Source organism: Xyrauchen texanus, chromosome 32 (assembly GCF_025860055.1).
Source record: "Xyrauchen texanus isolate HMW12.3.18 chromosome 32, RBS_HiC_50CHRs, whole genome shotgun sequence".
Taxonomy (NCBI): Eukaryota; Metazoa; Chordata; class Actinopteri; order Cypriniformes; family Catostomidae; genus Xyrauchen; species Xyrauchen texanus.
In genome coordinates, this window is record NC_068307.1 from 31,423,156 (window position 1) to 31,441,156 (window position 18,001).

The 18,001-nt window shown below is 44.6% G+C and overlaps 2 protein-coding genes across 2 annotated transcripts in view; one reads left to right on the plus strand and one right to left on the minus strand.

The window, feature by feature from the left end:
- The window catches only part of LOC127625863 (tudor domain-containing protein 3-like), a 636,076-nt gene that overhangs the window by 546,345 nt on the left and 71,730 nt on the right, over positions 1 to 18,001 (minus strand). The gene's annotated exons all lie outside the window — the stretch shown is intronic.
- Positions 12,059 to 17,304, plus strand: LOC127625861 (protocadherin-20-like). The gene is made up of 2 exons (XM_052101279.1): positions 12,059 to 12,213; positions 13,073 to 17,304. The coding sequence occupies exons 1-2, from the start codon at positions 12,163 to 12,165 to the stop codon at positions 15,668 to 15,670; spliced, it is 2,649 nt and encodes an 882-aa protein (XP_051957239.1). The 5' UTR covers positions 12,059 to 12,162; the 3' UTR covers positions 15,671 to 17,304.

The window sequence follows — 18,001 nt, forward strand, 5'->3', positions numbered from 1 at the left end:
GTCCTTTTAAGGATGGGTCTTTATAAAGATGCCCTTCCGCCCCTGTGTTGTTTCTGGATGCGGTAGAGTGCTCTCCGCTTCCGACGGCCACAGGCGCTGTCTCGTGTGTCTGGGTAGCGATCACACCGAGGCTGCGTTTGTGGATGGTTCATGTTCTCACTACGAGAACATGACCATGACAACGTTGCGGTCGCGGCTTGCTTACAACCGTGAGCAAGCCACTCCAGCCGTCCCCCGTATTGCTCCTTCTTCCCACGGGATTGAGGACAATGCGGCTGGCGATGGAGGCGATTTGGGGATGGCTGCGGGTGCAGCTCCGCCGGGTACGCCCCCTCGGACCACCCGCGCCCCAGCACGCTCGTTGATTCCCATCCGTGCTCGAGGCGGCGGCGACTCGCCTCACAGCCAGTCAGCCGACCCTCTTGCGATGGAAGCCGATGAGCTCGCCGCGACATCGGAGGGCGCGGCATCTGATGCAGAGGACTCCCCTGGGCTGCCGCCTTCGGGCTTGCATGCCCAGGCTGAGGCTGACGCACAGATGTCCGACATGCTTTCCCGGGCAGCCAACAGCGTGGGCTTGGATTGGAACCCTCCATCCTCCCCACAGCCATCACGGCTGGATGACTGGTTCCTGGGGTCTGCGCGCAGCTCACAGCCTCGCCCCCCCCGGTTCCGTTTTTCCCGGAAGTGCATGACGAGCTGACGTCTTCGTGGAGAGCACCCCTCTCCACTCGTCACACCGCCACAGGCTCGTCCGCTTTCGCCACCCTTGATGGCGGAGCACGCCACGGGTACGCGGCGATTCCCCAGCTGGCAAGGTCACCCCGTACTCCCTTCCCGGACCTGTAGAGCAACCTCCTCGCTGACAGCGAAGGCCTACAGCGCCACCGGACGGGCCGCTTCCGCCCTGCATGCCATGGCTCTCCTGCAGGTCCACCAAGCCAAGGCTCTTCACAACATGCACGGGGGTGGCCCTGATCCCGACACGCTGCAGGAACTGCGCTCAGCAACCGACCTCACCCTGAGAGCGACGAAGGTCACAGCACAAGCGCTCGGGCAGGCGATGGCCACGCTAGTGGTCCAGGAATGTCAACTGTGGCTGAACATGGTAGAGTCCAAGAAGTTAGCTCCGGAGGTGGTAAGACCGCTCCGTCCCCCGGTGGAGGGCCGGGAGGAGAATCCTTTGTTTTTTCATTTGCCGCACCCCTTAACGGGGGCTGCGGTACCCAAATTCTCATAAAAGAGCTATTTCCTTTGTCTCTGGGGCATATGGCCCGCAAATGCCGTTCTCACGCCACTCTGCTTTCAGGCCTCAACAGTCCCGGCTCCATGGACGCGGTGTCCCCGCCTTCAGCCCCACGACTGTTCCCCGGCCGGCCGGTTCAGAGGAGTCCAGAGGACGCCAGCATCAGACCTCCTCCTCAGTCACGAACCCGCCCCCTGCCGGGTGCGCGGAGCAAGGTAAGTGCTTTGAGTTTATTCTCAGCACCAGAGCCTCGGGACGCCACGTTACCTGTTCCGCACCGCTGCGAAGCCCCGCCGGGTACGTCCAAAAAACCCGTCCCTTTGGTGCCCCTAGCACGGAGTTTAGAGGCGTGGCTTTCACTGCCCAACCCGTCACGCTGGCTGCACCGGACCATTCGACTCGGATACGCAATTCAGTTTGCCAGGTCTCCGCCCCCCTTCGTGGGCGTAAATTTTTCCGCAGTACACGGCCAACATGCCCATTCCCTGCGCGAAGAAATCGCCTCCCTTCTATTAAAGGACGCGATAGAGCCTGTCCCTCCAACCGAAACGAAAAAGGGTTTCTACAGCCCTTACTTTGTTGTACCCAAGAAAGGCGGCTTACGACCGATCTTGGACCTGCGAGTTTTCAATCGGACCTGGTCCAAACTCCCGTTCAAAATGCTCACCCAGAAACAAATTCTATCTGGCGTCCGGCATCTAGATTGGTTCGCAGCGGTAGACCTGAAGGACGCGTACTTCCATGTCTCAATTTGCCCTCGACATCGACCCTTCCTACGGTTCGCGTTCGACGGTCAGGCGTATCAGTACAAAGTCCTCCCCTTCGGCCTGTCTCTGTCCCCTCGCGTCTTCACGAAAGTCGCATAGGCAGCTCTTGCCCGCTCCGAGTAGCCGGCATACGCATACTCAATTACCTCGACGACTGGCTCATACTGGCTCACTCTCGAGAGTTACTATGCGCACACAGAGACCAGGTGCTCAGGCACCTCAGCCGTTTGGGGCTTCAGGTCAACTGGGAAAAGAGCAAGCTCTCCCCGGTTTAGAGCATCTCTTTTCTCGGTCTGGAGTTAGACTCAGTCTCAATGACAGCACATCTCTCCAACGAGCGTGCTCAGTCAGTGCTGAAATGCCTCGCTTCCTTCAAGTCAGGCGCCGTGGTCCCGCTAAAACGTTTCCAACAGCTCCTGGGGCATATGGCATCGCTCCGGCGGCGCGCCGCTGGGGTTGATGCATATGAGACCACTTCAGCACTGGCTCCGGACTCGAGTCCCGAGACGAGCATGGCGCCACGGCACGCACAACGTAAAAGTTACCTCTGCCTGCCGCCAGACCTTCAAACCCTGGACAGACCTTTGCTTTCTAAGGGCTGGAGTACCCTTGCAGCAGGTGTCCCGACAAGTTCTGGTCACGACCGACGCCTCCAAATTAGGTTGGGGTGCCGTGTGCAACGGGGGCGCAGCCGCAGGCCGGTGGAACCAAGGCCCTCTGCGCTGGCACATCAACTGCCTAGAGCTGCTGGCTGTTTTTCTGGCCCTGCAGAAGTTTCTTCCGTTAATTCGGCACAAACACGTCTTAGTCAGGACAGACAGCACCATGGTCGTAGCCTACATAAACCGCCATGGCGGAGTACGCTCCCTCCACATGTCACAGCTCGCCCGTCGTCTCCTATGGAGTCAGCAGCGACTGGAGTCACTGCGCGCCACTCACATCCCCGGCAACCTCAATGTGATGGCGGACGCGCTGTCAAGACAAAGCTTGCCCGGCGGAGAGTGGAGACTCCACCCCCAGTCAGTCCAGCTGATTTGGGACCGGTTCGGCAAGGCCCAGGTAGACCTGTTTGCCTCCCAAGAAACCTCCCACTGGCCGCTCTGGTATGCCCGGACAGAGGCTTCCCTCGGGGCAGATGTGCTGGCACACAGCTGGCCCACGGGGCTGCGCAAGTACGCATTTCCCCCAGTGAGCCTTCTTGCACAGGTGCTATGCAAGGTCAGGGAGGACGAGGAGCAAGTCACTCTGGTAGCCCCCTACTGGCCTACCCGGACTTGGTTTTCGGACCTCACACTCCTCACGACAGCCCCTCCCTGGCGGATTCCCCTGAGGAAGGACCTTCTTTCTCAGGGACGGGGCACGCTCTGGCACCCGCACCCAGACCTCTGGAACCTCCACGTCTGGCCCCTGGACGGGATGTGGAAGATCTAGCCGGTCTACCATCTGCCATCGTAGATATAATCAATCAAGCCAGAGCCCCCTCTACCAGGCATCTTTACGCCCTAAAGTGGCGTCTGTTCGCGGACTGGTGTTCTTCCCGAGCCGAAGACCCGCAGAAGTGCGCAGTTAGGTCAGTGCTCGTGTTTCTTCATGAGAGGCTGGAGAGGAGGCTGTCCCCCTCCACCCTCAAGGTGTATGTCGCCGCTATCGCGGCCCACCACAACACGGTAGACGGAAAGTCTCTTGGTAAGCACGACTTAATCGTCAGGTTCCTAAAAGGTGCCCGGAGGATAGCTCCCTCCCGGCCTAACCTGTTCCCCTCCTGGGATCTCTCGGTCATCCTTACGGGACTCCAGAGACCCCACTTCGAGCCGCTTGACTCAGTTGGACTCAGGGCCCTCTCTCTCAAGACCGCCCTGCTGATCACGCTTGCTTCCATCAAGAGGGTCGGGGACCTGCATGTGTTCTCTGTTAGCGACGCTTGCCTGGAGTTCGGTCCGGCAGACACGTTCGTGATCCTAAGACCGCGACCGGGATATGTGCCCAAGGTTCCTACCACACCCTTCAGGGATCAGGTAGTGAACCTGCAAGCGCTGCCCCGGGAGGAGGCAGATCCAGCCCTTTCACTGCTGTGTCCAGTACGTGCCTTACGTATCTACCTGGACCGCACACAGAGCACTAGATGCTCTGAGCAGCTCTTCGTCTGCTTTGGGGGACAGCAGAAAGGGAATGCTGTCTCCAAGCAGAGACTCGCCCACTGGGTTGTCGACGCCATTTCCCTGGCTTATCACACCCAGGCCATGCCCCCCTTTGCGGGTCCGAGCCCACTCCACCAGGAGTGTTGCGTCCTCATGGGCACTGGCTAGGGGCACTGCCCTAGCAGACATTTGTAGAGCAGCGGGCTGGGCAACACCGAACACTTTCGCGAGATTCTACAATCTCCGAGTTGAGTCAGTATCGTCCCGTGTTCTCTCAGGTACCGAGCCCGTAGAACTCGGTGGCACACCCACGATCTGACCGGGTGAATCGCTTGCATCTAGCGCCCTTCCCCCTAACCAGGGGAAACAGTGCGCCTTCATTCCCAGGAGATCTCAGGTTTGGGACACTGGTTGATTCCTCCCTAGCCCTCGTGGGTCGCAGTTCAGTGGAGGATCTCGCCGACCCAAGCCACTGTGGGTACCGCAAGCTACCCTGCACTGGTATAGGTGCTCCACAGGTAAGGCTTCCTTCGGACTCCCCCTGTGTGTAACGCCACGGTTCTGTCCCCTCTGGCGAGTGGACTCCCGTACATCCCTTAGGCAGTCATGGCTGCCTCGGTTGCCGTGCTGTATGTTCCCCCCTCTATAGGCTGGATCCACCACCGCACCGACTTTTCCACATAGGCCCTAATTCAGGCCTCTGATGGGTTTGCCACTTAAACTTGCCTCCCCTCTCGGGTAGGCATGGCCTCCGCAGGGTCTTCTCCGCCCTGAATAAGGGCTAAGACCCCCTTCCCTCAATGCGTGTAAGGGCCCTGGCCTAAGTTGCTCTATGCGAGAAACATAGAGAGAAAAGAGGCCCGGCCAGGCCAGCACCTTGTTCCCCCCTCCAGGGTAACGATAAGGAATCCTGATGGCTTAAATGGGGCATTGGGGAAGTGTACGTGCAGCCTGATACAGTTGGTCGTCCTGCACGTAAGAATACCTGCTCGCTCCTGTATCAGCAGTTCACGTACACGGCTCAGCGTGTGGCGCTTTTATAAGTGGACCCCCTAGTGTCACTTCTCTGACACAACGTGGAGAGAGCGACAGAAGGGGAACGTCTAGGTTACGTATGTAACCTCCGTTCCCTGATGGAGGGAACGAGACGTTGTGTCTCCTCTGCCACGTCGCTGAGCCGAGCCACTGTTGTGGCCGGACCATTTCCGGCTCCTCAGAAAAATCCTGAATGAACTCCCGTATTTGAGCCGCTTAAATACCCGTATGTCCGGGGGCGGGACATGCAAATACTGGTTGCCAACTCTCATTGGCCTTTTTTCATAGTTCAGAGGTGAATATCGGCGCTCAAGAGAGACCCCTAGTGTCGCTTCTCTGACACAACGTCTCGTTCCCTCCATCAGGGAACGGAGGTTACATACATAACCTAGACGTTATTCTCGCCTTGTTTCCCGCAGGTCATCCTGGGACACATTTGCAGCTCTCATATGTTCTTGGCTAAGCCATCATTGTAGCTTACAGTCGCTTTAATTAAAACTGCAAATTATCACGACATCTGGCCAAAAAAATCTAACACAAGATTCACAGCATTTTCTGGCAATCACTGCTATGCCAATGCCACCATCCATATGTCCTTAAGCCACTGTTAAATCAGATATCAGATAACACACACACACACACACACACACACACACACACTGAAGTGGCTGCAAATAGAAAAGGAACCCACGTCTCATTTTCTGAATAAATATAACCATATGATCAAATCAAAATATGTTCCTTCTAGCATTCAGTGCAGATTATTTCTTTATCCAAACACTACAGAAAACAAAAACAAAAAAACGGTAATACTGTTTTTGCACATGTACCTTGGAAATACCATGTTTTTGGAAATTGTACTATGGTAATAATATATTTTTGGACATTGTACCATGGTAATACCATGTTTTTGGACATGGAACACCATAAAACCATGTTTTGTTGGCATGTACTATAGAAATACCACGCTTTTGGACATTGTACTATGATAAAACCATTTAGGTTTTTGGATATTGTACCATGGTCATACCTTGTCATATAGCATGTTTTTTAAACATGTTTTAAAACCATGTTTTTTGGATATGTATCTTGTAAATACCATGGTAAATATGGTAATCATTCAGTATCATGGTGTTCCCACATGATACCATAACTGTACCAAGGAACCCCATAGTGCTTTTGTCGTATTATCGTATTTTGATTTATTATATTGCATACATTTTTCTGTAGGGTGGGTGTACATTGACAGCAGGCATGCATGAAACAAAGACTTGCTTTGACCTGCTAACATCTCTGTTTTTGCAGCTGTCTCTTACCTGCAGCTGTAAGCATGCCAAAAAAAAAACAACAACAACAACTGGCACCCGGTACCAACATCCTGTTTTATTCTTAACTGATGGTCTTTCGCCCTCTTGTCTACTAAAGACAACTTGTCTTTCTGATAAACATTAAATGATAGATGGTTACATGGACTTAATGCATAGTGGTAATAGTTCGGAACCCCTTAGTAACGCAATACATTTACCATGGTTTTACTACAGTAACAGTATTTTAACCTTAATATTCATAGTAAAACCATATTGATACAGGAAAACAAAAACTATGGTAATAAAAATCATAATTTTGTGGTTATGGTTTTACTACAAATACCATGGTAAAACCAACCACAAGATTAACCATGGTTACTAGATGGATACAGTATACTATATTAACAAAAACTGTTTCCTATAAAATAATATGGTTATTTTTCATAGTTACTACAATAATACTATAGTAAAAACACTTATTGCGAGGGAAGGCAACATTTTGAGGAATTCTGACCAATTCAGGTCAGCTTTGACAGAGCATCGGGCATGTCTTCTGAGACCTGAGCTTTCTGGCTAACTAAGTGTAGGGACTAAATATAATCAGTATTTAGAACAACAAAATGTTGGTCGACTCGCCTAAATAATGGTAGTCATTACCTCTGATTACTGTTAACATTATTCCGGCCAAGGGTATATAGGAAACTATAGATACTATTTAAAAGTACAATCTGGATACGGTAGCGCTGGTCGACCTATCCAGCTAGTATAAGTCTTTTAATTAAGTGTATGCAGATTTAGGGGGACTAAACAAAACTATTATTCAGATAAAAGTATGCAGGGAGCAACTTGTCTGAATAATATAGTCAATTACTTCTGGATAATGATCCAAAACTGATCAGTTTGTGGAATGATCAGGTATAACCCGGCCAGTGCGTAGACGCTACTAAAACGAATCCAAATGAATGCTGAGTGAAATGCAAAAGTATAATATTAACTAGAATAATTAAATATCCAAATCTAGAAAAGATCTCAGTTGATGATCAATAATAACTGGAATCTCATTCTAAATTCCAACATAATTGGAGTCAGACTTGGTCTTGACTAAATCAAAGACGAATGCGCAGATACCTTCACCACATTCATGTTCGCTCACAATAAGTTAATTCTGTGTAATATAGAGAGAGATTTTGTGTAGGTGGTTAGTAAATAAGATGCAGGTTTTTACGTTGAAGTGCAAAAGTGACACAACTAGTGAATTTGTCTCTTATTATTATTAAAAAGCCCTTTAAAGTTCAGGATCCTCATTGAACTGTCAGTTGATTGATTGGACATGATGATTGATCTTCCAGAAAGATCTCATGCACTGTTCTGTATCTGCCCTGAATGTTGTGAGGCGCTAGAAAGTGAGAACAAACATGCTAAAATGGCAAATAAATACAGGCAGGCATCTCTTTAAATATGTGCATTTATCCAAATGACACTATTCTAACATTTCCTGAGTGACTGTAATCTCACGAGGCGTTTCGCCCAATGGCAGTTGTCACGAAAGACTTCTGAAAACACACAAAGAGAAGTTTACTAAGAGCTATGTGATGCTTACTTTAGGTGTGTGTGAATGTCACTCCTTTTGTTGAAACATGTTTTGGAACAAAACCGATTCGAGGCCCCTGGCACGTTTCAAAGAGAGAATAATGACACAAGTTACATTTTCATCCTTGTTATTTTTGTTTTTTAAGGGTGCAAATTTGTCTAGCCCTCACAGCAAAAATCGATTCTTTCTGGAAAAGGTTGTGAATATGTTGTATACAGTATATAGTTGTATAGAGTTTGCAGTAATTCATTTTGTGTATATTATAAAGTACTTCTTCAGGGGCACGAAATACCTTCCAATTTCAAAATACATTTTAGATACATATCCAAATGTGTGTGGACTAGAACAAATTTGGTTTTTCAATCTTTTTATGGGAGTTTATTCACCCTTTATTTAGAAATTACAATGTGCCAAAAAAACAATGGACGAAATAGCCCAAAACGATCAATCAGTGAATGTAAATCAACTAAATATATTCATTTATGTAACTACAGTCGCAATAAAAAGTATGTGAACCCTATGGAATTAGCTGGTTTTCTGCATCTTCATCAAAGTCATCAAAGCAAGAAAAAGTAAGTGAACCCTTGGATTTAATAACTGGTCGATCCTCCTTTGGCAGCAATAACCTCAACCAAGCACTTCCGTTAGCCGCGAATTAGACCTGTGCAACGTTCAGAAGGAACCGAGACTATTCTTCCTTACAGAATGTCTTGAGGTCATTCCACAGCATCACTATTGGGTTACGGTCTGGGCTCTGACTGGGACACTCCAAAAAGTGGACTACTATTCTGTAGTGAATTTACTTCGATGTTTAGAGTCAATGTCATGCTGCATCATCCAGCTTCTACTGAGCCACCCTGACATTATCCTGTACAATATCTTGACAAACTTGGGAATACATTTTTCTCTCAATGATGGCAAGCAGTTGAAGCAACCCCAAATCATGATGCACCCTCCACCATACTTCACCGTTGGGATAATGTTTTCATGTTGGTATGCAGTGCCCTTTTTATGCCATAATTAGTGATACATGTTCTTCCCAAACAATTCAACATTAGTTTCATCGGTCCACAAAACATTTTCCCAGTACCATTGTGGAGTGTCAAGGTGGTCTTTGGCAAACTTCAGGTGTGCAGCAATGCTTTTGTTGGAAAGCAGCTGCTTCCTTCGTGATGTCCTGCCATGAACACCATACCTGTTTAATGTTTTCTGTACAGTAGACTCATGAACAGAGATGTTCACCAGTTTCAATGATTCCTTCAAGTCTTTATCTGTCACTCTTGGGTTCATTTTACCTCATTGAGCATTCTGCAGTGTCTCCTTTGAGTCATCTTGACTGGACGGCCACTTCTAGTGAGAGTACATATAGTACTAAATCATCTCCATTTATAGACAATTTGTTAAGCTGTGAACATATGAATATCAAAGCTCTTTGAGATATCAAAGTTCACCACTATCCTTCCAGGTTTTCTTTGGCCTAGCAGTGTATTTTAAGTAAATTCAACACATTTTTGTTTTTGTAGATCACAAATTGACAACTAAACTACTTGGTTGGAATACTCTGCATAAGCATATTGTTTTTATAGTTGCAGCTACATGATACATTTATTAACCTGTCTATCTGAAATTAAAGTTTTCTTTACTCTCAAACATTTTCACAATGACGTTTAAAAGACATGCAGTGGCAGAAATCTTGCACATGCTCTTGCTGTCCCAATACATCCGGGACAGCGCATGTTAGCCTGCAGCTAAAAAAACAGTCAAACATAACTGTGGTTAACAACGAGTATGCAAATCATAACATCAAGACTTTTGGTATCTTGTAACACATCCTGGTGAGATTTCATTCACAGAAGCAGTCAAAAGTTTGGACACACCTACTCTATCATTCTTTATTGTAACTATTTTATACGTTTTCTTATAATAGTAGGGGTTGCCGATTGTGCCGTGATGCGCCATATTTTGGGCAAAGTTTACTCACTATCAAGATTGTCCATTAGAAATACATTACATTTTAGTGTCTTATAAAACTGATCAGTCATCTTAAACAAACCTTTTTAATCAAACGTTTTTTTAAGATTATGACAAACTTTCAAATTCTGTCAGCGCTACCATGTATCGTTTGGCAATTCACCCTTTTTTATTGACTTTATGCACACTTTGTAAATGATTGTAAATACTGTACAGTACACTTGACATGTACAGCATCACCACTGAATGTGTATTTATTCAAAGCTTTAGTTTACTTGATTATTCTTGTTTAACAGGAAAAAATATTCTTCATTACATGTGACTTTAATGTTCTAGTGCTTGTGGCTTGCAGATGTATTAATGGATTGTGCATGGCTCATTAGAAAGACTCTTGGTTGATGTGGTTTTGGAAGTTCTACAAAAGGATAATAAAAGGGCTTGTCACAGCACACACTAGCTGTATTTAAAGGAATAGTTCACCCCAAAATGAACAAACAATTTTGGGGTGAAACGAACCTAAAATGGCTAATTTATTATACAGTTGTCTGCAAATTAAGCTGGGATTAGCAAAAGTATTTTCAACCTTAAAAATGACACACTTCAGGTTCTAATCATGTGATGCACAGCTGTTTTGAAACTTCCATTGGATTGAGTGTAATCACTATACAGAGATAAAACTCCAGCCAGGAATTCTGTTGACTGAGACCAAGAGAACGCCGGCTCTATAAGGACAAAGTACACGTTTTGTGTGCTGCTCTTATTGTGTGTGTAGATCTCACACTAAAGTCAGATCATTCGGCATCTGTTGCTGTGGTTAAAACAAACTCAGATTAAGAGAAGTTGATTTGATTAAGGTTACACTGATGGATCACCCGACTCATTTTCCTCAACTCACTAATCCACGCACATCATTAGCACTGATGTGATGCTCTGGACCAGTGGACCTCAACTGGTTTTACTTCAGGACCAAGATTTTACATTGGACATCCACTGGCAACCCAAGACAGTGCCAATGTAGTTTATCGTACATAATCAAAAATGCCTTCAAAATTTAAAAATCTGCAGCCAATAATTCACTGCACAAAACACATTGGGGTTGGCAAAAACCACATTATCCTCATTTAATGTACTCCTGGTTTTCTGGGTTGTAGGTTTTTTTGATTCATTGATGACCATTTATTTTCATTCTGGGTAAAGAAAATGTAAAACGGGGCTAAAAAGAGGCAATAAATAAGCCTGTCTGTTTCTAATTGTTCAGAGAGCGAGCTCGTTTTTCAGTGAGTAACATTTTCTATCAAGGTCTGTGAGTTTTATGTAAATGGGGATTAATGCAATCTCAACTGCAGGGCTGCAAAAGTGAATCTCCCTTTCTGTTTTCTTCGTTTCCATCTAGAACTTTTATTTTGTTAACGTTGTTTAGATCTCTACATAAACCTCATCTACTGTATGAAGTCTAATTTACCACTGGAACCCCTCATAAATCTTTTTACCATTTTTGGTCTTTACTAAACTTTGCCATAATAGAGTCAAATTATAATAATGCTTCCAGTTAGAAGCAAAAAGGGTTTTACACTGATGTCATAGGAGAAAGTTTTTAAGATTAGAAAACACTTTATGTATGTACTGGTACATTTAAGAAACCTATACAGTATTGCAACATGAGGAATTTTCTAATCTCCAAAAATAAAAAAAACTATAATTATTATTAATTATAATTTTTATTATAATGTAAGGATCATATATTTTTATATAACATATGTGTAGGCTAATATGTAATTTATATTACATTGTAATAATTATTGTGACTTACAAAACACTTATCACGCATCGTCTCAAAACTATTCAAAACTTTATATAATTGCTTGTACATCAAACGTTTCAGGACAACTCTCTTCCCATTTTCGGGACGCTGATTGGCTGCTTCAGCTATTAGAATGAGGTGGGCGTGTCCGCTGCGTATCTGTCAGAGGAATGACTGTGGAGCGGCAGTCGTGTATCAGGCAGTGAGCGTGTGAGAACTCAGCCGTTTCAGCGCGTTCAGAATGCGGCCGCTACTGTAGACTCGTCCCGCTCCCGTTCCCTGTGACGCCAACACTGAACGGGAAACATGTGCAACACTAAACGGACAACCTGCCTTTACAGCAAACGAGAGTTATGGGTAAGTTTATTTGACTGAGAAAGAGTTATCCGTGTTTATCATGATATATCAAATGCTCATATTATTTGTAAAAGAATTGGTCATTATAATAATTTTCATTAACAACATTAAGAAACATTATTAAATTATGTAATTCATAGCAGATCATTAGGTCATTACACTTTGATTCACATACTTTATAAAAATAGTTTGCCATATATTTATTATTATTTTCGATGATTCGTTCATTATTTAATATGTGTATTAGATATAGAGTGTTTTCATGCCTTTGCTGGCTTGCAGTCCCCTACAAAATTCACCATGGTAGTTTCTGTCAAAATACCGTAGATATTAACATTAAAATGTTGTCATCGTTTACTTACAATATGTTGTTACAAACTTGTAAATCTTTTTTCTGTGGAACACAAAATGAGATGTTAGGCTAAATGTTAGCCTCAGTCACCATTTAATATCATTGCATTTTGTTTCCATACAATATAAGTGAATGGTGACTGAGGATGTTGTTCTGTGTTCCACAGAAAGAGAGTCATACAGTACAGTAGGTATGGAACAACATGAGATGACAGAGTAAAGGATGACAGCATTTTCAATTTTGGGTGAACTATCCTGTCAAATTTGTTTTTTTATAACTATGGTAAATGTATATGTGGATGTACAGTAGATTCAGTCAGACCATACGTGTTAAACCCAGCTGCTTTTAATGTACTGAATGCGTCATTTATGTTATACAGTATATATGCACTTAAATGTATACACTGCATGGCGACAACATTTGTCTTTAACTGCTATTTGATTCTAAGCTAAAATATCTGTTATGTTGATTCTTATTAAATGTATGATTTTCTATTGATTATTTCAGGGTTGGTTCATTCTCCTACTTTTCACCAGCCCCCTCGCCTGCTCATCAAATTTCAGTCACCTCATCTATAAAATAAAAGAAGGCTTACCTAAAGGGATGCTCATAGGGGCTATCGGTGTAGATTTAAACTTGGATCTAACAGTAGAGCCCCCTCGTTCATTCAACCTGGAACTAAAGACGGCAAGCCAGCAGTATGTAAATTTGAATAGCACAACAGGGGAGCTTTTCACATCTGCCGTGGAGATCGACAGAGAGGCTCTATGTTTAGAGTCCCACGAGGGTCAGGGCTGCGAAATCTTCCTGGACGTGCTGATCCTTCCCCAACAGTACTTTCAGTTGGTTAAGATCAGAATCATCATTGAAGATGTTAACGACAACCATCCACATTTTCCCATAGATGAAATCAGACTATCTGTGCCAGAGAATGCACCGGTTAACGCCAGGTTTGCCGTGGAGCTGTCCGCAGTTGATCCTGACATTGGGATTTATGGTATTCAGACATATTGGCTTGTTAATGACTATGGGGTTTTCACTCTAGACGTTGAGGAGAACGAAGGGGGTGAACTGACACCCTTCCTCATCATTACAGAGTCTCTCGATAGAGAAACGCAAGCCGAGTATGCGACTGACATTATAGCGGAGGACGGGGGCTCACCGCCACTTCTAGGCACTGCAACTCTGAGGATTATTATAACGGATGTCAATGACAACTGCCCCAAGTTCACAGAGTCGCAAGTAAACGTTACGCTCTATGGCAACACTACTAAAGGCACCCAGCTGGCTCGTCTCCAAGCCTATGATCCAGACGAGGGGGCCAATGCCCTGATCACATATACCTTCAGTGAACGGGTCAACCAAGAATGCAGGAACCTGTTTCATTTGGATAGAATTACAGGGGTCCTTAAGCTAGCAGGAAAAATAGACAACAACACCGGAAAGCTCTATAAACTAATCGTACTCGCCAATGGGCCGACGTGTATTCCAGAAGTTGCCACCATTTCTGTTCATGTTATTAAAGAGTTATCTGGCCCACCGGTAGTTATTCCACGCTACATTGCATCAGAAAAGGATGGTGTCGTCAATCTAAGCGAATTAGAGAAACCGTTTTCACCCATAGCATTTTTTACCATCAAAAACACTGACCCACGACAGGAAGTAGAGTGTTGTTTAGAGGGTACTGGTCCATTCCGGCTTGTACCCTATGAGCATGTCAAAAACGAGTATCTGCTTGAGACCACTGAACTACTGGATTATGAGCTGCAACATGATTATGAAATTATTGTAGTGGTTCGTAACTCTCATGGATTAGTAGTTAAGACCGTTGTGAAAGTCCATGTATTGGACGTTAATGATAATGCTCCAGTTTTCAAACAATCCCTCATCGACATTACTGTGGAGGAGAACAACCCTCCAAATACATTCCTCACCCAACTTCAGGCGACTGATGCGGACAGCGACATCAGGGGCGAGGTGTATTACCTACTCGGTGCTGACGCTCCCACCATTTTCCACCTGGGCAGGTTGACCGGTGTCTTGACTGTGTGTACCTCTCTTGACCGAGAGGAAAAGGAAACGTATAGATTCACGGTGCGAGCCGTGGACTGTGGATCGCCAAGAAAGGAGTCAGTCGCCACCGTGATAATCACAGTGCAGGATCGTAATGACAACAGTCCTCGCTTCATCAACAAGGATTTCACTTTCTTTGTTCCAGAGAACTTTCCAGGTTTTGGGGAAATTGGGGTGCTTACTGTCACGGATGCAGATGCAGGGCAGAACGGCTGGGTAGCTCTGTCCATCCTCAATGGAAGTGACATCTTTGTGATTGACACGGGACGATGGGCGTTAAGGGCGAAGACGTCTCTAGACAGGGAGCAGCAGGGAACGTACTATGTCTGGATTGAGGCCATTGATGGTGGTGAACCCGCCCTTTCTTGTGTGACTATGGTAACCGTTCTCCTCCTAGACGTCAATGATAACCCTCCAACAGTCCTTTTCCCCCAGTCCAACCAGTCTTACATGCTGGTTCTTCCCAGCACGCTCCCAGGAACATCTATAACGGAAGTCTATGCCGTGGACCGGGACACGGGAATGAACGCTGTTATTGATTACAGCATCGTCAAGAGAACGGATGGAGAGCCAGGCTCATTTGACATTGACCCGTACACTGGAAACATCACCCTGAAGAAAGCCCTGAGCAACCGAGGCCTCTACAGTCTTTGGGTCAAAGTCAGGGATCATGGTCAGCCAGAGCTGTACTCTACAGTCCTGGTCAACCTTTTTGTGAACGAGACGGTGAGCAATGAGTCCCTCATTCAGAGTATGTTGCCCAGAGGGGCAGAAATTGAGGAGGAGGTCCCTCCTGTCAAGAAACCCAGGGAGGCTGATCGAGTGCCAATTACATGCACAGAGTACCAGGTGGTACTGCTCGCTCTGACAGCTACCTGCCTGGGACTGTTTCTCACAGTCTTATCATTGGTTACGTACATTTGCTGCAAGAAGATGAAAAAGCAAAAAAAGAAACGGTTAGACGTTGAGATTCCTTTAAAACTGAACCTTGAAACACTGGATAAGAATTCGATGGAAATTTCAAATATATGACACTGGCCTGCTCAGAGACTATGAAAGACTGCTGTTACTGCCCAAATTAATCTGTTTACAATGTGTGTCTTTTTATCTTTTGAGACTAAACTTATTTGAAAATATAATGTATATATTGTGCATACAGTGTTTTATAACTACGACAAAATCTATAAATATATATACACTATATACTGTACATGAGACAAGATTATTGCAGTATATATGAAGATTGTGCTATTTGCTATTGCTGCCCAACAAGCTTTAAATGTAACTTATCTTACAAGCGTAAATGGTGCCCTCAGCAGTGTGTTGTGTCAAAATTTCAAACATTTTAAATGCATCTTTGAAAGTCCAATACAGTCATTTACTAAAACAATGTTTTGCCCTTGAAATACTGTTCCCATTGAGACATAATACAACTCATGTTTGTTAACACTCTCCTGAAGATGAGGTACAAATGAGCTTTTGCACACCGGGAGGATTTCTTAATGAGTCAGTACATTTACATTAACTTTTAAAGTTCAATTTCAGTTGTACTAAAACAATAGTTTGCCCCATTTGTTCATCATATTATAGTTCATAACACATGTATACACATCAATCGGGCCACAATTGGCCTTGGCATTTTGAATGCATTTGGAAGGACAGAAGTGATGCGTATTAAAAGGCACATGCTCCGCTGACGTTCTTCCTTTCAATATTTGATATGCATTGTGTCATGTATACCTGGACAAACAGATGAAAACTGTAGCTTGACTAAACAAAAACCCACTGAAGCTCAATAATCACTGCACATGTAAACGCACTGGGTGACATGTTGCTGGACGTCTTTCTTGTGTTTTCTGTAGGATACTGTGTTTGTATCTATAGATTCTAGGCTGGTATGAAATGTCCTAACACGTTTTGTAAGCCAGGTGCACACTGCTCAATTGTTTAAAATGTTTTTGTACTTGACGATTGTTGCTTGTCAGATTGATTGATATAACCCCAGTGACATCTTAAAAGCCAAGGCAGACTGTGCGACATCAACTGCCTTTTATGTCATACTCTACGATATACATCTATGGACCTTGGCCACAGTTGACAGCACTGGCTGGGCATTTTCAAATCCTTAATTAAATGGTACCACACACACTTTAGCAAGCCCTTGTGCTAATGTTGGTAATGTTTTGCCTGGAAAAAGAGGCAAGGTTAGGGTTAGGTTAGGGTTAGGTTATGTTAGGTAAGTTTCTGGAGTGTAACTAAATTCTATTTGATTTGTATAGTGCTTTTTACAGACCAAAGTCTGTCATTGCTCTGCAATTTGTGGATTGCTCATTATTAATTAACAAGATATTTGTTGCATGTCATATGACTAGCTAGTATCAAAATTGTTACCTGGACATTTTCTCTCTTGTTGGTTCTTTATTAGACGGCCTTCAGTGGAGCAGTCACTACATAACTGGGACCCAATATTTCAGACATTGTCAGAACTTCGTCAAAGGCTAAGATTTATGACAATGGCAATTAATCATCCATCAATAAGTGATCTAAGCCCTATGATGAAATAAGCCTTTTACAATTCCCAAAATTTGTCTCAGATGACAAAAAATGGACAGTGTGCAACCTGCTTTACTTGATGTACCCAGCTCAGATTTTTCCCTCAAAGGCATTTCAACAACACTACATTTCTCAGAATTTGTTTCTATAATGTCTAAGAAAGTATAAAGAAATTGATAAACATTAAAGTGCTTTATTTTCTTATTAATGGTTTGGATCTGTCATGAATTTGCAACTTAACTGGAATTTGATGCTGAAATGACTCATTGTCAAATGCTTAATCTACCAGAAGATGTTTAGGTATTGTTAAATGGAGTGATACGTGATGGGGAGAATCCAAAGACCATATCAGTGTTTCATCCTGGAAGCACATCTGTCTTGGAATGTGTTTGTGCATTAGATGGGTTCAAGATGGGTTTGGAAGCGATCAAATATAAAATGAATTAACATGAAAACAAAGAATGTCATGGTACCTTTGATGCCTCTCATAATCTTTGCATGAAGGTAGTGTTACCAATATTGAAAGGAAAATATCTTGTCTGCCTTAGATTTGAACTTCTAAGGAGTTTTTTGCACAAGTTCACCAGTATGAAAACATTTAATTGAGGTTAGGGTTAGGTTAATCAATATCAGTTTAGCTTACAATTCCTTCAAGTTCTCTTCAAGCATCTAGCATTACATAAAGGGGCGTTGACGAGTCTTTTTTTTATTTGAGTTATTAGCATTCCATTCTTTCTAATCTTACTCTTTGTTTCCAGCCAATGGGATGGCTTCTACAGTGTCCCAACCCATCACAGAGGTCAAAGCAGG